The sequence below is a fragment of the Stegastes partitus genome, unplaced genomic scaffold (genome assembly GCF_000690725.1).
Source record: "Stegastes partitus isolate 25-593 unplaced genomic scaffold, Stegastes_partitus-1.0.2 Scaffold1249, whole genome shotgun sequence".
In the NCBI taxonomy this organism is placed as follows: Eukaryota; Metazoa; Chordata; class Actinopteri; family Pomacentridae; genus Stegastes; species Stegastes partitus.
In genome coordinates this window covers 1,442-22,848 of record NW_007578980.1, presented here as the reverse complement: position 1 = coordinate 22,848, position 21,407 = coordinate 1,442, and the positions used below count along the sequence as shown (strand labels likewise).

The 21,407-nt window shown below is 39.0% G+C and overlaps 3 protein-coding genes across 4 annotated transcripts; 1 reads left to right on the top strand and 2 right to left on the bottom strand.

Annotated features, from left to right (window-relative positions):
- The first annotated feature begins 209 nt into the window (after positions 1–209).
- Positions 210–1,536, top strand: LOC103369158 (trace amine-associated receptor 13c-like). The gene is made up of 2 exons (XM_008297803.1): positions 210–225; positions 881–1,536. The coding sequence occupies exons 1-2, from the start codon at positions 210–212 to the stop codon at positions 1,534–1,536; spliced, it is 672 nt and encodes a 223-aa protein (XP_008296025.1).
- Positions 1,537–4,171: 2,635 nt separating this feature from the next.
- Positions 4,172–10,841, bottom strand: nsmce1 (NSE1 homolog, SMC5-SMC6 complex component). The gene is made up of 8 exons (XM_008297795.1): positions 10,802–10,841; positions 8,735–8,856; positions 7,631–7,752; positions 7,429–7,506; positions 6,960–7,106; positions 6,266–6,382; positions 4,675–4,801; positions 4,172–4,342 (listed from the first exon to the last, which is right to left on the bottom strand). The coding sequence occupies exons 2-8, from the start codon at positions 8,850–8,852 to the stop codon at positions 4,317–4,319; spliced, it is 735 nt and encodes a 244-aa protein (XP_008296017.1). The 5' UTR covers positions 8,853–8,856; positions 10,802–10,841; the 3' UTR covers positions 4,172–4,316.
- Positions 10,842–12,474: 1,633 nt separating this feature from the next.
- vps37a (VPS37A subunit of ESCRT-I) lies at positions 12,475–21,177 on the bottom strand. 2 transcript variants are annotated; one of them, XM_008297793.1, is made up of 12 exons: positions 20,711–21,177; positions 19,014–19,088; positions 18,326–18,443; positions 16,839–16,942; positions 16,375–16,603; positions 15,873–15,943; positions 15,558–15,685; positions 15,390–15,448; positions 15,209–15,277; positions 14,644–14,787; positions 14,414–14,502; positions 12,475–13,936 (listed from the first exon to the last, which is right to left on the bottom strand). In XM_008297793.1, the coding sequence occupies exons 1-11, from the start codon at positions 20,818–20,820 to the stop codon at positions 14,422–14,424; spliced, it is 1,188 nt and encodes a 395-aa protein (XP_008296015.1). In that variant the 5' UTR covers positions 20,821–21,177; the 3' UTR covers positions 12,475–13,936; positions 14,414–14,421. The 2 variants fall into 2 exon arrangements, with proteins under 2 accessions (XP_008296015.1, XP_008296016.1); XM_008297794.1 differs by having other exon boundaries at positions 16,375–16,600.
- Positions 21,178–21,407: the final 230 nt, after the last annotated feature.

The following is a 21,407-nucleotide window of genomic DNA, read 5'->3' as shown; positions in this document are numbered from 1 at the left end:
GATAAAACTGCTTGTTCATACAAGTCGCATTTTGTGTTCTTACAGCAAAAACATGCAGGTTTCAAAGCCTCCAGGAGGAAAGTACAATAAATTGTGAGCTAATCAACCAGTTGAGAGCCAGAGTGTCAGAGGCTTTACCAACGGGGCCATCTAGTGCCTGATGAGGCACATAACCACCTCAGTAGAATAAGTAGAAGACCAACAACGGAATGGTTTCAAGTGCAGGTTTGGTTTTGAAGCGCTGATAAATCAAACAGAATGAGCTACAGCAGTTCAAACACTGAGCAGATCTGCAGTGTGATGCCCAACTGGGTCATCAGCACCAGATCAGTGGTAAGAACCTTCTAACATAGGACTCAAGTCTAATTCTGCCAGGTATAATATCTGGCAAAAAAAAACTTGTGACACCACCTGTTTATATTTCTTCATTTGAAAATGAGTCTGCAGATAACGGATTGATTATTTCCACCTTGTAGGCTAAGTCTTGCATATCATGGTTGTCCAATGAAACCATGACACTGAATCAAGACGCAGCATATAAATGGTCTTTTCTGACTTAGAGAAAAAGTTCATGTCTATTGTTGTGTTTAGAAAAGGTTTAAATTCACAGAAATGTGTTTGAACTGTTTAATTGGTTATCATTCATTTAAAAGCGTTACCTGAATAAATTAATACATTTAATATTTTTTAAAACTTAATTCAAAGTGAGGACACCTGGGATCTTTCTGCGTGGAGTTTGCATGTTCTCCCCGTGCAGCGTGGGTTCTCTCCGGGTTCTCCGGCTTCCTCCCACAAGGTCCAAAAACATGTTGAGGTTAATTGGTGATTCTAAATTGTCCGTAGGTGTGAATGTGAGTGTGCTTGGTTGTCTGTCTCTAAGCGTCGGCCTCCGTGGGGAACATGGTGCTCATATCGATCGATCGCTTTGTAGCTATTTGTTATCCTCTGCAGTACCCCAGCAGAATCACTCGCAGCAGGGCGGAGGTGTCCGTGAGCCTGTGCTGGGCCTGTTCACTTCTCTACAACGGGCTGATCTTAAAGGACCACCTCAGGCAGCCGGACAGATACAACTCCTGCTACGGGAAGTGTTTGGTGGTGATTGACTATGTCTCGGGCACTGTTGACCTTGTTTTCACATTTATCTGCCCCTGCTCAGTCATCGTCATCCTGTACATGAGGGTGTTTGTTGTGGCCGTGTCTCAGGCTCGTGCCATACAGTCTCACGTTACAACTGTTGGAGTCGGTACGCTAACAATCACTGCTAGGAAATCAGAGAAAAAGGCAGCCAGGACTCTAGGTGTTGTGATATTAGTGTTTCTGATGAGTTTCTGTCCTTACTACTATCCCTCTCTGGCAGGACAAGACATCTCAAACAGTGCTTCGTCCTGGGCCATTGTGTCCTGGTTGGTGTATTTCAATTCTTGTCTAAATCCTCTGATATATGCCTTTTTCTATCCGTGGTTTAGAAAAGCCATCTGGTACACAGTCACCCTGAAGATACTGGAGAAGGACTCCTCCCAAGCAAAAACACTTTAAAGTCAATAAGCATGACAGAATGTAAAAAAATGAAACTGTTACTGATCATATACAGTGGATATAAAAAGTCTACACACCCCTGTTCAAATGCCAGGTTTTTCTCATGTAAAAAAATTACATCAAGATAAATAATTTCACAACAGTTTCCACCTTTAATGTGACCTATAACCTGCACAACGCAATTGAAAAACAAACAGAAATCTTTCAGGGAGGTAAAGTAAAAATAAACAACTGAGATAATGTGGTTGCATAAGTGTGCACACCCTTTTATAACTGGGGATGTGGCTGTGTTCAGATTTAACCAATTATATTCAAACTCATGTTAAATTGGAGTCAGCACACACCTGTCATCAAATAAAGTGCCTCTGATTAACCCCAAATAAAGTTCAGCTGTTCCAGTAGGCTTTTGCTGACATTTTTGTAGCCACATCTTCCAGCACAAGCCATGGTCCGCAGAGAGCTTCCAAAGCATCAGAGGGATCTCATTATTCAAAGATATCAGTCAGGTGAAGGCTACAAAAGAATTTCCAAGGAATTAAATATACCATGGAACACAGTGAAGACCATCATCATTATCAAGTGGCACAACAGTGACATTACCAAGAACAGGACGTCCTTCCAAAATTGATGATAAGACGAGAAGAAAACTGGTCAGGGAGGCTGCCAAGAGGCCGACAGCAACACTGAAGGAGCTGCAGGAATTTCTGGCAAGTACTGGCTGTGTTGTACATGTGACAACAATCTCCCGTCTTCTTCATTTGTCTGGGCTATGGGGTAGGGTGGCAAGACGGAAGCCTTATCTTACAAAGAAAAACATCGAAGCCTGGCTTAATTTTGCAAAAAGACATCTGAAATCTCCCAAACGCATGTGGGAAAATGTGTTATGGTCTGATGAAACCAAGGTTGAACTTTTTGGACATAATTCCGAGAGGTATATTTGGCGCAAAAACAACACTGCTCATCACCAAAAGAACACCATACCTACAGTGAAGCATGGTGGTGGCAGCATCATGCTTTGGGGCTGTTTCTCTTCAGCTGGAACTGGGGCCTTAGTCAGGGTGGAGGGAATTATGAACAGTTCCAAATACCAGTCAGTGTTGGCACAAAAGCTTCGGCCTTCTGTTAGAAAGCTGAAGATGAAGAGGAGCTTCATCTTTTAGCACGACAATGACCCAAAGCACACATCTAAATCAACCAAAGAATGGGTTCACTGGAATAAGATTGAGGCTTTGGAATGGCCCGGCCAGAGACCAGACCTGAATCCCATCGAACATCTGTGGGGTGATCTGAGGAGGGCTGTGCACAGGAGATGCCCTCGCAATCTGTCAGATTTCGATTTTGCAAAGAAGAGTGGGCAAATATTGCCACATCAAGATGTGCCACGCTGATAGGCTCCTACCCAAAAAGACTGAGTGCTGTAATAAAAGCCAAAGGTGCTGCAACAAAGTATTAGTTTAAGGGTGTGCATATTTATGCAACCAGGTTCTTTTTCGTTTTTTATTTTATATTTTTCCCCTTTAAAGGTTTCAGTTTGTTTTTCAATTGCATTGTACAGGTTATAGGTCACATTACAGGTGGAAAAAATTGTGAAATTATTTGTCTTACTGTCATTTTTTTACATTACAAAAACCTGGCATTTGAACCGGGGTGTGTAGGCTTTTTATATCCACTGTATGGTGGACAGATTAACTGGGATTTCACATAAAAGTATTATTTCATTTGTACCACTGTCTTTAACCAGCATGTTAGTCAGCAAACATTTAATCCAGAGCTGTTAAGTCGATCTCCAGAAAACTGATTTGCATCTTCATAATCAATTTAACATGTAGGCCATTTATGAAAAGGTCAAACATTTGATGCTTTCTTAAATGTGAAAGTTTGCTGCTTTTATTCATTTTCTCATTAAATTATAATAATCTCAGTATCTTTCAGCTCTAAACTGTTTGTTAAAGAGACAAAAAAAGACACCCTGGGCTTTAAGGAAACTGTGATTATCAGTTAAATGTTTACTGCTGGTATAATATAGGAAGTTCTGAGTTTTTGCAAGAAAAAAAAAACAATATCTTGACAATATACATAAATACATTTAATTCTTACTGTATTTAAAGGTGATTTTATGCTCAGTGGTTCAGGCTTGATTTATGTTTTTGTCACAATTGTACAATGATTTTCTAGGACGTGTTTGCAGCAATATAGGGAATTAGAAATTATCTGAGTAGTTGAGTTTAAAGGAAAACAGTTTGAAATATTCTTTCTGATTGTGAGTTTTGGATCTTTTTTTTTTTTTTTTAGTCCAAACTAATTTCATTTCTATATGAGCAGTTCAGAGTGACATATGCATGCACTTATTCAGCAAAATGATTGTTCAAACCACCCTCATCTTTATAGGTAAAACTAGAGGCGTTCATGCTTTGGTAAAACATTTAAAACGGTTTTTACATTAATATTTGATTTCTATGTTGTTGGAAAGCGATTATTAAGTTCTTGATAACTGAACCTTAAGTGGCACGTAAAAGAAAACTATGTGAAGGAAGGAAAGAACATGTATGGAGACATAACATTTGCAAAATGAGCTTGATAAGAAATTGTTTTTTTCATGATGAATGTGTGTAAATAGACACAATAGAGACATTGATGAAATGTAATCCATTTTATTTTATGTAACCAATACCGATATAACACTTAAATAACAACTTTGTTTATTACAAACTTGGGTTAATAAAATAATTACAACTTTTTACAAACAGAAAACACAGTTGATGCTCAAGCCATCATGTCCTTCACTGAGAACGCAGCCGTCTGACTTCTGTAACAAACAGAACATAGGACATGATAAATGTATGTGCATTACGTGGATTTTCTTCTTCTACTTACTTTCCATTCACATATACATTAAAATGAAGTTCAAAAGAGAATATTGTTAATGGTAGCCAACATCTTCTTTTCGGCACTCATCTCCATCTCTATCATTCTCAGAGTTCCAGTAGCAGATCAATATAATGCATCAGTCATTTCCAAAGCAAAGCAAAACGTGCAAAGCGACATCTGCGGCAAAAAAACAAAAACAAAACAGGACTATCTGATTTTTGAAAGCGGTAAAATGTGCACAAACAGCCTCTATAAAAGAAGTATAAATACCAGGAATTTCATGTGGCCAAAAATCTTCACAAGCTGGACATCGCGGCTCCGTTCTTCCTTTGAAGTATCTGGCCACACATGGGTTGTGGATTTTAATGCCACATGTAGGATTCTCACAAATCTGGCACTGAAAACAAACAGTTATTCAGATGAGATAACACTGTGAGCCAGCGATAAATAAACTTTGTCACACAATCCTACTAAAAACAACATTTCATAAGCTGTGAAAAAACTCAACCGAACGGAATCTGGCAGAAAAAAGCACCACAACACATCAGCATCGCTTACTGCATCTGGTTTTACTGCAGCAACATATAAAATCAGAGTAATTAAAGCGAGTTTTTATTTGTGTAGTTAGTTAAGAGCAAGTTGGTTCTTTAAACAAAACTCAGAAGTACTTTCACTGCTCAGATGTGTAAAGACATGATTCAAACTTTTATAACCAAATCTAAAATGTATGATGTAAAAGCCTTTAAATTATAAAAACGAATGTAGTTTTATAACTATAGTGACATGACATTTCTACTTTCTATGATAGAGATTTGATAAAATTAGTGTTTGAATTTATTCAGGTACAGTCGTGACTTGATAATCTGACCCTTAACAATCTGAAAACCTTGCTATCCGACAGGTTTTTAGGAAAAACGAACGGAACCCATTCAAAATAGCCTTCACATACCGACAGCCTTGGATTCTGACTCCAACATGACATTTTATGTCACAAATAAGGATAACAGCGTATTTTCTGACTGAACAATCAGACAGATTGGCTACATTCAGACTGCAGGACTTAATGCTCAATTCTGATTTTTTTGTGAAATTCAATTTTTTGTGATTTCGTTCACATTTCCAATTAAATGCGATCTGCTGTGTGAACTTCATACGACCCAAAAGTGTCCCACATGTGCAGAGGAGGACACAACAACGTCACACGCAGCGAGCATGTTCAGTGTTTGCAGAAGTAAACACGGATGGTAACGGTGGAGTGTTTTTGCCACTCCCCCACCGCCACTGATGGTGGAAACAGAAGTGTGACCGCTAACTAAACTAGCATCAGCAGCCAAATACTGCCTGTGCGTTCCGCCCACTTTCACTCTGTCAGAGTGCTCCCCCGGGGTGGAAGTGTCCCCCCTGACTGCGCCAAATATTTGGGTATTCATCATTAATTGGATCTGTGTTGTTCAGACTGTCATGAAAAGACCAGATACAGGTCGCATAGGAGGGAAAAAAAATCTGATTTGGATCACTTCAGCCTGCTGTCTGAACGTATTTACCTTTGATGTCAACCGATGGGCCCGTGCACAAGCGCACGGGTCAATTAGAAATCCAGCCATGCATAGTGTTCTAACAATAAACTAGTTATTATAACAACTATAAACAATGAATATTACCAACAAATGACCCTTCAAGCATCCATCCCTCCTTGTATCTCAACCTCTGTCTTGACAATCCGACAGCCTTGCTATCTGACATGAAAGACGGTTTTACATTTAGTGTCGGATTATCGAGTCACGACTGTATTTATCCGACACGTAAAAGGGAGCTACTACAAAGCCGTTGTGAAACAGAAAAAAAAAGAAGTAACATTTACCTGGAAAGCGATGGCGTGACAGATGTGACAAACTTTCACCTGGTCTTGATACATTGTGCGAATATATGGCTCCATCTCGATGATACATCTGGTGGACAAGGTGTATTCACCCCGTTTCTAAGTTAATAAACAGCACCCAGTTACGCACGAAACACATCAACGAAGTGGGAGAAAGAAAGAGAGACACTGCTCCAGTTTTTATCTGGTCACTACACTTGTGAGTGTAATACAAACTGCTTTAAATTGAAAATGAAATTGAGACTGAAAATGTAGTCTCATGATTGTGTTGACTTGTTTCACATTCTGCAAAGTGCTACCATTTTAACAAGTGTGTTGTTAATACTTAATATTTCTCATGATCTCAACCAGCATTTTAAATCTTTCACCCCATTGAATCGGGTGACTTTTTCCTGCTGCAGATATCTATTTTCCAGCAAGGACCAGGAGTTGTTCTGTGCTTTATTGAATCCCACCTAATAAATAATAGTGTGCCTGATCCATGGTTAACACAAACTGTTAATTACAGAACCATCCATGTTTACTTAGAGAAACTGTCTATTTTGTAAGATACCCTGAGTTCATATTGCTCTACATCTCTGAAGATGTGAGTGAAATTATTAAAATTGCTCTGATCCAGATAATGCATACAAATTAACTGTAATTGTGAATTCTCGGTGGAGACACTGTGATTTACCTCACTGAGCCATTTGTCCTGCACCAGTCGGTTCAAGAGGTGCTCTACTTCACTCTTCTTCAGCTTTTTGGTGGTCATGGAGTCGGCGCTGTTCAGAATATCAATGGAGGAGAGTTTGCCATCCTCAGAGCCGACAATCAGGTCCATCTGAATTCAAAGAGCTGTAATTATTCACAGCACACTTTGTAGTTTTAAATAACAGATTTTGAAGACGTTCAACACTGTGCCACTGCATGCTGTTTAAAAGCAGTTCTCACTCCTTCACAAGCAGAGATTGTGAAGTAATCAAGTACTGCACCTCGCACACTGAGAGTCATAGAAAAACCCTCATCGGTCTGTGGTAATCCACAACTGATATCCCATATATATGGATTAGAAGTGACCTTTAAACACACATGTAGAAACTGTCCTGTAAAAAAACATCTGGTACAGCTGTCTTCAACATTTTCTTTCTGTTAATTTTACTCACCATTTTCCGGAACAGCTCCAGTTCATTGTCAGCATAATCTGACGTCATCCTGGTGACATCGTTTTCAACCATGTTGACCTGGGTGGGGTTAAAGTGAAACCGCATTTAACAGTGTCGTTGTTAATAAAGTCCCCAGACAGAATCACTAATTAAGAAACAGGCCTGACACTGCCGACCTGATGCTGGAGTTAAAGTCGCTTACCAAGGCGTAGTACTGGTGACCATTGTCTTCAGACATCCCTTTTCTAATCTGCATGAACATCGGCTGCAGCTTGGAGTTGATGGTATCAATGAAATCATCCAGTCTGTCTGGTGCATACTGTGCTGCAAAAATGACAAACACAACCAGGTTTGTTAATCTTAGGGAAACTTCCTTCTCATATTTGCCCCTTTTTTGTGCCACTATTGATCTCATTGAAGACAAGTTAATCTCAAAATTGGAAAGCAACGTGCATCTTTGGTTTTGGATGTAAATATAGTTTTGCTATAGTTAGTTTGGTAGTAATGTTTCCTTTAAGCAGAAAAATAGGACATGCAATTCAGGCATATTAAAGTGTACAGTAAGATATGGAAAAATGCCTGACTTCACCGACTAGGATTTTGTTTTTATTTCATCTGCTTTTCACCATGAATTTAAAAATGCTTCACTGTGGGGTTTAAAATTGAGACTAATTAAATCAACATATTTGGAACCAATAAAATAAACATACATATTCCTGGCATTAAATTTGTGTTCATGAAGTGAGCAAATTATATTTTTATTTTTATCTGATCTTTATTTTACCAGATAAAAATGTTTGAGAACCAGTTCTCATTTGCAAACATGACCTGGCCAACAGGCGCCAGCAGGAACAAAAACATATGTAAATTACAGACACAAATAGACAAATAAACATAACATAGAACAAAAGTAAACAAGTAAGAAGCATGGGGGCATATGCATGTGAGTGAAAAACAATGTGCATGAGGTGTAAGAAAGTGTGTGTGTATATAAGCATGTAAGTAAAATCTGGCGGAAGCAACAGTCAACTACAATCTGTTGGATTTTAAGCTTGAAGCTGGCGAGTGGAGTCAGAGTTGCATGTTTGAGAGTGTTTTGTAAGGTGTTCTAGTCGTTAGCTGCTGCAAAGCGAAAGGAGTTACAGCCAAAAATAGTAGAAGTATTGGGGATGATGAGCTTGATGTATTCACTAGATGATAAGAATTATGGGTGATATAAATTCACAGTATATATTGTGTACATAAAACACAGTGTCAACAGCCTGCTGAACTTCAAATATAAAAATAATCGGAAAACGGGACTCACCATTGTGTGTTTGACAACAATGCTGATGGAGCGTCTTCGCCCCCTGCTCATCAATGATGCCATTGGCCATCATGGTTTGTAGAAACCTTCGATGGCTGTCTCCCATCTGTCGTGACATGTTTCTGGACACAGAGAGTAATGGTGGTTACACAGTCTTCAGCTTACAATATATACATGGATGAACTCAACAGTTACATGGTTACACAAGGAGACAACCAGTTCCTACAAAGAGGTTTCAGAAGATTCTTTCTATTTCATAGTTGTACAAAGTCTACACAGTAAGAATTTTAATGGCAGCATCAATTACCGATGAAGAAACACCGCAAACTCCACGCTTCAAAATGACGACACAACCTCTTTAGAACTGTTTGAATTAGGGCTCTACAATGCAATGTCTTAACATCAACATGTGCAAGTGCAATTATCACAGGAAGTAAAGTATGAAGTAAGAACAATTAATATCCCACATTTCTAACACATGACACATTACAGTACATTTTTTGTTGCTTTATACAAGAAGAAAAAGTTTGAGGGGGAAAAAAAGAGTTTGTTAACATGCAGACTCCAAATGTGTATAGAAAAATGAGTTAGGAACTGATGAAAAGGAAGACTTGGTTGTAAAAACAAATGCAAAAACAGCTACTCTGTGAGCAGTGTCCTGCGACTGTTGCACACCATGAAATTCATCACAGCTGATTTGTTTGACCATTTGAATCAGCATAATGAAGCCAGGCCTGCATGCAATATAGAGTCGAATTATTCTGGATGCCTTTTCCAGTGTTACACCATTTTAAAAAAGGGTTCCAAACATGTTGCACTAAAAGAATGTTGTCCTTGTTTTTTGTCATCAGTTTATGAAAATATGTAGTTTCTATGCAAATGTACTCCTCAACAAAATCACCCAATCGGCAACATCATCTGTCGTCATGGTCTCTGCTTCCACTGCTACGCTGACGACATCCAACTTTACATATCAACAAATTCCATATCTGCCCCAACCATCGCCACCCTGACTAACTGTCTGACTGAACTCGAATCCTGGATGAACATTAACTAGCAGAGCTTTCTCTGTCGCCGCCCCCACCCTCTGGAACTCCTTACCACCAAACATCGGTAACTGCCCGAACCTGTCCACCTTCAAATCGCTCACCAAAACTCACCTTTACAAAAATGCTTTTAAAGTATGATTGTTTTTAAATGCACTCAATGCATGTGCTTTCTGCTGTTGTTTTTTTTTGCATGTTATTTTTATTTCTTGTTGTTTTTATTCACTGTGCAGTGTCTTTGAGCATTCAGAAAAGCACTTTATAAATAAAATGTATTATTATTATTATTGATCAATCTAGATTGATTAATTATTTTCAAACAGAATTATTCCATTTATTTATTTTGTTGTCATATTGCAACATATGTCGCAGAAAAACAACATATCACGTCCTAGTTTCAGCAAAATCTGAATCATATACCCTTAGTTTAGGTATGACTTATAATGAATTGAGGGGCTGTTTAGGTTGCAGAATGATCCTTTGGTAACATGAGAGACACACGATAAACTTTTAAAATGACAAATGTTTACATGCTTTCAATGAGAGAGGAGTTGGTGTCATTTTAAAAAATTCTAAACACGAAATTTAACCTTTTCTTTCGAGATAAAACACCACACATCAATTAACATTCAAACCAAAGAGAATGTGTTTGGATATCTTTGCACATGTCTGGAGATGATCTTTAAGTTACTACAACTATCTGACAGACACCTGCCAACCATGACCATGACAGCACATTTAAGTCTGTGGAACAACACCTCCATAGCTAACTGAATCTAAAACTATTGAGGCTGGATGTCAATATCGACTTAATTAATGTTATACCAAAGACATGGAGTTAATCTTCCAAACTGACATGCTAGCTAACGGTGTATTTCTGTTTGCTAACGTGCGACACCGTGGAGATTTTGTCAATTAACGGCTGAGTTGAGTCATTTGCTGTTTTATTTTACAGCAGCTTTCTTTAAAAATGTACACAATCAAGCTTTTTTTTTCGTTTCTGAGTTGCAAATAAACTCACCGGCTCTGCCTGCTCTCTCTTTTCCTGCGCGCCTTCCGTGTTTGTGCTCGGTCTTCTTCTTCGTCGTGCGTATTTCCGGTCGTCGTCCTGTGTGGAGACTTCCTGCCACCTGCTGTTGTGGAGGATCAGGTGCACCACAGTGTGCAACAAAAAGGGTTCAGACTTCATTCATAGCACAGAATTACACTTTCATCATCTATTTTTATATTCAAAACAACGTAATTGTATTACTACACCATAATTACTGTATATTGCTTTTTTTTTCTCGTAAAAGTCACAACAATTGAGAGAGAAATTGCTCTTTTTACTTCACTACATTTATTTGACAACCAGATTGCAACATCCACGCTTTGATTCATCCCCCCCTCTGTCAGAGGTGTCACAGTTTGTTTGTTTTTTTACTTTTTGACCTTTTGAAGAACAAGTGGCTGCTTTAATTCTGCTCTAGCCTAAAATATTGTTTAGGATTTCAAAATAAAACTCCGATCTACTCGGTTTCGGGGCCTATCATATAAGATTAGTTTCAAAATGATTGGATTGGCTCATAAAGGATATAATGAAATCTTTTAGCATTTTATCCTTCAGGATCATAAGAAAGGACAATTATATTGATTAACCCTACAAAAATGCATCTAATCCTAGCCTGCAAGGTTAAGGCCTATAAAAGTCCAAAAGGAGCAACTTTATACAATTTATAATCCTAAATGTTTTTTTTTTTTGACATTTGACCCCTGCATTTTTAAATGCTAAGCAATCTATGATTTCATGAAGCAAGTAATTGCTGAATGAACCCAGACAGTCATATATTTCTTTAACAATAACTGGAGGAAACATGGATTATGAATTTAATCTACAATTAGTATTTAATGCTAAATTCTGTCTTTTACATTCAATTCAGTTGTATTCAAAGAACGCCAGTTCATAACCAAGGTAATCTGAGGGCAATTTATGCAGTAAGTTAAAGATCTCATGATATTATATTATAGAGAAAAACCCAACAAATGTAATAGTTCCCTTTGAACAAGCACTTTGGGTTCAGAAAAATAACCTGGTGGGTCCAGTAACCAACAGTAATAGAAACCAGCAACCATGGATGTCCTGTCATGGGCTGATCGTGGTCAATAGTGTGATTCTAGTTCGTTTTTTTTTTTAGGTTTGTTTGTTTTACTGTCAATTGCCCTTTTTTAAACTAATGTAGCAATCCTATTACTTTTGTTTTTTTGTTTTTTTTAAACAAATAGAAGTTTTTAAGTCTGTGCATTCTTTCAGAGTTACTTCTGTGAAGCTTCCCATCGTGTGTTTACACCAGAGTATGTCTGAACAACTTCTGCTTGACTGCACCACTGGTTTGACTTGTTAAGAAGGTGTGTGAACATGCTCCTTTGTTAGTCACCCAAGACAATAAGTATTACACAACAATAACAACCTTTTTATGCTGTAACCAATACAGCCTCTACGGATTTTGCTGTAACTTTCCATCTAGTAAAATAAATCTGCATTTCAACTCAATGCAATGAAGGTGTGTAGTAATGAAAATCCTGTTTAAGAATGAACAGTTCCTTGTTTACTATGAGATGTAAGCTGGTGCTGAACTTCAGTACCACAAACTAAATTATAGTGTTCCTGTACCAAAGTGTGAGTGCAACAATAGTTACTGTCAAACACCACCAGGATTTATTCTAAATGCTTTATTACTCTAACAAATTAAATAAGAACATATAATACAAGGTGTCTGAGTCTTTGATTACAATATAGCCTATTATTAATATTATTTAAATACAGTATCCAATGTCATCGAGTGTTACTGCAGCATTTAACCTAATATTCCTCGACATTATCCCATATCTTCGGAGGCTTTTCATCAGCAATTTCAAGTTCAAAAGGCGTCAAAACAGTCGGGCTGTTATAACAGCGCACGTCAGAGAAAAGTGGCAATCAGTCTGTTTGCATCCACATAAATAACTCGATAAATGTAAAACCCCTAGAATTGATGAAAATAGTTTTGAGTATTCTGTAGGAATCATCCCACCTGTGAAACACAAAAGCTAACTGAAGTGGTGTTTGTTCTCTGTGCGAATAAGATGAACCACAACCGCAAATCATGTCAGCATCCTGTTTACAGTGTGACAGGTAGGATTCAAAGACAGCAACTCTAAAGACGACAGTTATTCATCATTTGGTCGAGGTTGATTTTGAAACAAGACTATTATGACATACAGTAGATACATTTTTACGGGGTTATCAGAGCGCTGCCTTAATATGATCCAACGAATTATACGTGTCTATGCAAACACACTGATAATCAGGCTGTGTGTCGGATTTGCTCAAAATGGGAAACCCAACAACCTGATCAAGAATCAACCACTTTTAAGATGTGCAGTTTTAACAGCCCGAGTCAAAGGTCTGCTGACAACAGTGTCCCATCCTTGCTTCTCTTCTTTGTTCTTAAACCCCAGATTGATTTATGTCAATGTCAAGAACAACTTTTTCAATGTGAGCGAAAATATTCGCACAGCATTTCCTCTGAGGGACAAAAAAAAGCAAGGACCGGACACTGATCTCAGAGATGGATAGTACAGACACCAACATCAGCATTTCACAACAATTTTTAAGTGATATTAACTTGCTCACTGCATGGAGAAATGTAAGATTGGAATACTGTGCTAAGCAATTTGTACTTTCGTCTTTCACGTCACCAAACACTCTGATCAAGTGCAGGTGTTGCTCTGAACTGAGCAACGTGACATGAATCCGAGTAAGAAACAAAACTCTTGTCATCACTGTCAAGTCAAAACTGGACAAACTGAATGTGCAAAAAAATAAAAAATTATCCACAATGTGATCCGTCCTTAGTAATGTGACTGGAACATCTAGGCATGTGTCGCTCATTCCCCCAGTTCTGGCCTCCTGTGGTGACTCAAAAGTTTCTCCATCTTGCGCTCACACGATCCAAAATCAACAGTTTTCTTTTGAAGCTCAAATCTGGACACAACGGGCTTCTGATTTTTAGCCCAGCACTGCCTTTGTTATCTTCTTATTTCTCCAAAGTGCCCATTGTTGACTCAGTGTGCTTTTCGGCCCCTTTACTGTCTTTTTCCTTTGAGTTGGCAGCAGTTGGCTGAGAAAACACCAAACCTGAGGACCAAAGACATGGCATGAGGAGCAGAATGGACAATCATAACATGTCAGATTTATCTGATTAAAACAAGAGGAGAGTTTAGCTGTAAACAACAAGCATGAGCTCTGTTGTGAAACTGTCAGCTGAGAAGCACTACTTTTAGCCTATAAGGCAACAGATGACTGTGATGTGACAGTCTTGTGTGTTTTGCTTCTTAACTGCCCTTGTCAACATGTTTTGCAATCTTTATGAGGAATTTTGGTTTTGTGAGGACCAGTTTTGACTCAGAACCATTGCTGTGAGGGCATTTCATAGGTTTTGAGGACCTTGAGGCTGGTCCTCTTCACCTTAAATTTGTGGGTTAAATCGTTTTTTTTAAGGTTAGAATTTGGTTAAAGGTAGGATTATGTATTTAACTGTGATGTAAAGGGGGGAAAAGTGAGTTCATGTCACTGAGGGTCCTCACAAAGATAGCACATGTTTGTGTGTTCTACCTTGTGTTCTAGTGGCTGGTAGGAAACTGTCCATGTGTGTTGATGGACTGTTGCAACTTCTCTTCTTTGGCCCGTCTGCTGTGGCAAAGCTGCAGAAAAACATAAAAACCCACCAATGAGCCCTTTTCCTTCTTATATTATCACACAGTACAGTACACTTCTCGCACAATCAATAAAGTCAACATTTAAACAAGTATGTTTACACAAATACTGCACTTTTGGCCTCTCACCGTTCTCTTTTCCATGAAGCTGGTCAGGAATTCATCGATGTCGGTGCGTCCCTCCAGGAAGTTTTCGGCCGTCTCCTCCGACTCCTCCTCTGCCTGGTGGGCTGCAACTTTTAATCGAGCCTGCAGAGTGCTTAGACTACAACTCTGGTGGGGGTTAAAGGCACAAAAGTAAGAAAATGAGAGACAGAAAATGTCAGAAGAGTTTAAGGACATATTCAAGCATGTTCTGGGTGATTGATTTCTTTGAATTGTACAATATTTCCTTATTAGATTTGTTTTATTTGACAATGCAACAGTAATGTGGCTTTAGACGTCTCTGCTGATCAATAAAACACAATAAAATATGATATATATGATCTGATTGACACTGGCCAGTTGATTGTCATAAGCTTAAGTTAAAAGTACTATAACTATTTCCAACATCCTTAAAGCCAGGGAGCAACTCAAATCATCAGTATAGGTCACTGAAATGCAAAAAAAAAAAACTGCAACAAGCGCATCAATCCAAAACGTGCATCTGCTCTAAACGTCGGCTGTCAATGAAACTATTAGTGTAGCGATTTACCTCACTGAGTTCATGCTGTCTCTGCATCTTTGTCTCAAAGGCCGATTTCATCTGAGTCAGCTGTTCATACTGCCAACGCAACAGACAAAAACACACATTGTGAGCAGCATGACAAAAGGCATGAATGTATTTGCTGTGCATGTGTGGGGATGAAAGTAGGTCATGTAATGAAAGAACCAACCTTGTAGAGCATCTCTTGTCTTTTTCCTTCCAGCTGTGGCTCCATCTGAAGGTTCTTCTCTGAAAATGACAGAAAGATTCTTTATAAAGCTGGACTCAAGTAAAGCTCCTCTGTCACAGCAGACCATGAAGGCCTTGCTGTCTGGGAAGGGACAAGAGAGGAACTTACTAGCCATGTCCACTATGTTGGTGACCAGTTCTTCTTTATCACTGGTGACTTGTTTGAGCTGTGGTAAACTCACAAAGAACTCCAGTAACACGTCCTCGTTATCAGACATATCAGACAGCTGGGCCAGACTGGAGTGGCGTGAAGCGACAGGTGGACACACACAGAGAGACACATAACAGTGAGCAAGAACAAGAGAGGCAAACCATCAATGCTTTTCAAACCTCTTTTCTGAAACACTTGTGACTTGCTCAAACAATGTCTGAATAATAAAATATTAAAGACATTTTATGTTGATAGCATTCTGAAATACTTTACTTCATTTCACAGAGTTCAGGAAAAGTCTCGGGAATCTCAGGCATCTTGTACATGTGTCCGTTCAGTCCAGCCTGAAAGAGACGGAGATGGATTTAAGTGGACGCTAGATTTGTCTGAATTCTTACAATCAGTTTCAAGAAAAATATCAAAAATCTCTTCTTAACTGTGTTGGAAAATCTTAAGCTGTTATGGTGTCAGTGCTACAGAGAATGTTATTGTACTGCTTGTTTTGTTTTTTGTAATTTATTTTTATCTGGTTTGGTGAAACTGAAACTTTGAAAACTCTCAAATGCTTAACTTGACATTTGCCTTTCAGAGCACACTGGAGCTCGAGAGTTTAATTTTATTGAGTTGAAGAATAACAAGCAGTTTACAGACCAATAAATAAAGATTTATTTCCCTTCATTTAGAAAACTCAAATTCTACATGATGCTTCTCTGTGTGCTTGTGTCAGAATGGATGTTAGGAGCCAAACCATGTGTATCATCCACCAACAGTGTACCTGTGAGTCTGCAGTAGGTACAGGCAGTGGCAGGTCAGATATCAGTCCATATGGGGCAGGAGCTCGAGGGGGCCCATGGGCACTATCGACCCCCGGGTGAGGCATAGGAGCTGGAGATGGTGCTGGGCCCGGACCAGGAGGCGGAGTCTGGCTGGGACCCACGTGGCGAGGACCATAGTGGTAAGCCTGAGTAGGGTAGGGAGCGATGCCTGATTGTTTGTAAATGCTGCTGCCGTAAATGGGGGGAGAGAAAAACAAGCATAACAAACATATTAAATATACAAATTTTAACACAATTTATTTAAAAGTTTTAAAAAAATTAAATAGGGAAGTTAAAAGTGTGCAAAAAAAAGCATGGAGGAAAATCTCAACAAAAAAGAAGACCCGATGTTTTTGAGAATGTAATGAGAAAATACTTAGAAATAGGATTTCGATATTCTCAATGAATTTAAAAGGAGACTCACTATGGAAAGCCAGGAGGGCCGGTGGACATCAAGGCAGGCGGACTTTTCCAGAACTCGTCCAGCAGACTTTGAATGACCTTGCCCAGATCTGAATGCATCCCAAACTGCAACATATACAACAAGACAATCTAAATACTCGATGGAACATGAGCAGAACAAAGCCTGAATTAACAAAAGATCTTAAGTAAAATGAGGACATTTTCTTAATGGAGAGAAAAAGAAGGAAGAAAAGAAGCAGGAAAAAGAAAAACAAGTTTCTACATCTGATGCACAAAAAAATAAAACAAGCTACCAAGGACAAACCTGGAGAACACATTTACTTGATTTTTGTCAGACCAATGTTTACATGCAGCTGCTCGGTACTCAGATTTCTCCCCATGTCTCTGTTTTGGGCTGGCATATTTGATTAGTATGTTTACACGCACACTAATATCTCCGATCAGGAAGCACTTCAGGAAGAGCAAGACAACATTACACTAGCCTGCATCAACAACCTCATTGACTCTATGCGTAGCAGATGTGTGAGTTGTGATTTCTGGTCTAAAATCCCACTCTCTGCCCATTATAGTCCATACCTCTTGTATAGTGATGTCATGTGTTGGAACAACAAATACTTATTCCCCCCATGCTAAAAAAAAATAGATGTCATTTAGGAAAACATAACATGCTGCATTTATATTTCTGTTCAGTATATATTACTGCATTAGACATTAGATGTAGTGGTTTCTTTGATTATTTTGTTACTGTGTTTACATGTACACTAATACCTCTGATCAGGGTTTTATAGCATGTACTTGTGTGTGTGTGTGTACCCTTGTGTCAGAAAACGTCAGGGATAGTGGCATGATAAAATCATGAAAACAGGAAATGAAATATCAAAGTAAAAAGCAAGTAAAAATAATGTCATGAACACATTTTTCCTTGTCAAAAAGTCAGAGCATGTGGACTAAGGCTGTAATAATAAGACAAACTCTGTTCTGAGAAAGTACAGTGTTTCTTTAGAGTTCACGTGGCTTCATTTTTCAAACACATACTGGAAACCACCTTACTTTGCCTGACTCATTTCAGTTTCAGTTATAGTCAGATGTGAGATTAAATTACCTTGGCCACTACCATGAGTAATGATCTTTCCCTTTAACTTGCCACACTGCTGCCACAGCAACACTGTCCCCTTCATGCACTGTAGTTATTGGGTTTCTCTTAAAAACGATTAAAAATCATGCCAGTGTTTGCAGTCAACATTGTGCTATCTCATCTCTACCACTGTTAGGGGTGGTCAGACTCATCTCCTAAGCATCAAAAGATTGACACAAAATATCATTTTAAATATTAATTCCAGCATCAATAGGCTCAACAATGCAGACAGAATTTGTATTAGTGTGCTCATTAGCATATGCTGCAGCCACCTCTCCAGCCAACAACCTGGCCTGAGGTTTTCTAGACTGTATCACATCACAAATCAAAAAAAAAAAAAGACAACTACTTACATTAGTGATGAGGGGGCTTGTGATCATGGTGCCATTATTGCTGTCAACTAAATGATGACCAACGGGAGGATAGACACTAACAACCGGTTTCTCCTGAGGGAACTGAGGAGGCAGCAGACTGGAAGAAAGAGACAAAATATAAACACCCATTCATGATCTCTATACTGCTTTGTCCTGCAGAGGGTTGCTGGAGCCTGTCCCAGCCGACTTAGGGCGAAATGAAGCGTACACCCTGGACAGGTTTGACTTACCCAGAACCAGAATCTACTTAAGACCAGTCCGCTGTACCCATCCCTAGTCTCTACACAGCACAGTCTTATGTTCTATGAGGCTTTGCAGGTGACAAAAATGGAAGTCTTCCCACGAAGAGAAAGGAATGCAGTTAACGTTTTCACTAAGCTCTTGCAAATATACAGAGTTTGACTAGTTCAGGGACTAAAGCCAATGACACATGTTGTTTGGGTTGTTAACTGGCTGTTCTAGTTTTTCTTGTCACCTCTTTCTTCTCTGTGTTTTTTCTACTGTAACGCTAGCAGTCCTTTGGATGTAGTTGCATGAACAGAGCGGTCAAATCAAAGCCAGAATTTAAACCACATCAGTGACTGAGCTACACACTGACCATGAGGCAGGAAGAACATCTGCTGTTGATCGTCTGACATTGTGACTGTATGTGCAAAGATGTACTCACATGTTAACACTAATGGTGGAGTTGTTGACTGTGAATGGTATTCTGTACTCCACATCTTTCTGGATCTCTGCAAGGCTGGGGAGAGACAGGAACACAGAAATGTGATTATTTCTAATCAGGTATTTATGGTCATGTTCTGTCATAATACAATGAGAAAACATATGATACATCTACCATCGTTGTTTATGAAAATTCTTCTAGTTTGGAGAGAAAGAGACAGATTTATAAAGACAAGTCTTTATTGCCTATCCTCACCAAATCACTCTTTTTCTTATTGAAAAAAAAGAGAAACAAGTTTCAGCAGTGGTTTCATGAAATATAGTATGTATTCTTCAGTGTACAAGTGTTTTACGTCTTTAAGATGTTTTGTGATCGCATTTCCTCACAAATGGTTTATAGCATTTACTGATATGCAGCTGCGTCAATGTAAGAGCGCAACAAAAACGTATATTTTAACAGGATTTCTTCATTTATATCAGATCTTAAGTGCAAAAATATTTATACTTAAGAAAAAATGCTCTATTTTCTTCTGATGTTCAGTTTTGCCAATTTTACAATCATAATTCAGTGTTCACTAATACCCTATAACGACAAACTTCTACGTTCACTGCCCTTCATCCCAATATTTGCTTGACTCGCTGTAGCGTCACCACATTACACTGTTCATATGATTCATGTCAGTAAAGAATTGAAGCAAACTGCAATAAGTTTTAAGGCCGATGATATAAATGAATACCAGATTTTCAAACAATCCACATCTTCTTTACAAAGCTGAGAGTTAAAAGTCAAAAAAGGCTAGTCCTGTACAGGCTTCAGGGTTCAAAATGTTCTCACTGCTCAACTAGTTTTTCCATAACACCGCTGCCATGGCATGAACAGCCTTCTCCATTGTACATTAGCTTCGGAAATCCCATGAACTGCAATTGAAACGCATGGTTCCTTCACACAAAGTGAGTAATCCAATTTCCCCTGAGTCACACACTTGGCATACTTCACAGCAGTACAGATACGACGATGATTTCATGCGTGTAGCTTACAAGAGATGAATTATGAGAACAGTTCGTCTGTGTCTAGCTGAGTACGAAGATAAGACAAATGCTCACTGAGGGAACGAAACTTCTTGGTAAACAAAGGTTAATACTTTAATCTCCACATCCAAGTAACGAGCTCATCCTAAAACTACACGCGTGACAAACAACGGAATGATCACAGGACACGGCCAACCAGCTCCAGCTGGTGTCATCAACCCTAAAAATAGCCGCTGTCACTGTCACTGACTGACTTGATTAGCACGCCAGCTAACATAGCTCCCTGGCGAGCAAGCTAGTTAGCTCTGAGGACAAGTTAGCAAACATTAGCCTGCAAAGAACTCACTAGGGGTGTCAAAGCAGTGGCAGTAAAATCACGTGGCACTGTTTTGACATGTTTACATAATAGCAGGGATAAATATGAACGATAACAAATGATAAGCTAATTGTTAGCATACTGTACTTCTTCCTTTGCTGTGAGCCAAGTGGCTAGCTGTGCTAAGTAAACAAGGGCTGTGTATGTGAGCTGAGTCAACGTGTTCTTGATTAAAGTGGTTGGGAAACATCGTCGGTAAAGCGCTTTGTTCCGGACAAAACAATGTTAACAAGCAAACGAGCAGCTGTTTCTTGTTTCTTTTCTCTTTTTTATAGGTGACAGGTCGTCGTTACCTTGGGTGAGCGGATTTCAGCGACTCGATCTGCCGCTGTCTTTGTTGCTGTAGGCTGTTCAGAGGGGGGAGAGGTCCGGAGCCTTTGGACAGGGGGAAAAGCCAGTTCATTCTCTCCTGGCGACACCACGGACTGAAAGCGGTGACAGAATACAAGGCCGACTACAGACGAAGAAAAGATGGAAGAGAATGTGTGCACACAGCGTGGAGATTTGTGGTGCTAACCCCGGTTAGCAGGTTGCCTAAAGACTCGGTTTGTTGTCCAGACGAGGCTCACTTTGTATTTACGTTACAAAGTCGGATGGCATATCCTAATGTGTCGGATAAAATATTAGTACCGTTTTAACTCCGTGTTTGTATGTAAAATTAGCCCTGACATTAATATAACCGAAGCGGATGATCACACTAAAGGAGGAAAACAACCGAGCTAATAACAGCCTGATCAACTTATTTACGTACGACGTCACGAAACACGTCGACGTAAGACGCCGATTTTCACAATAAAATGCGACTGATATTTAAAAGACTTGAAAATCTCTGTATGGTGGCTCTAAAACAAAAACAACACAATCTTTACAAATGTTTGAACTATTTTTGAAAAATAAAAATTTACCTAAAAGAAAGGGAAAAATACACAGAACAAGGCAGCACAACAGGGCCTTATTTTCTGACTTAAGGCAAAATATTGCAAATCTGAC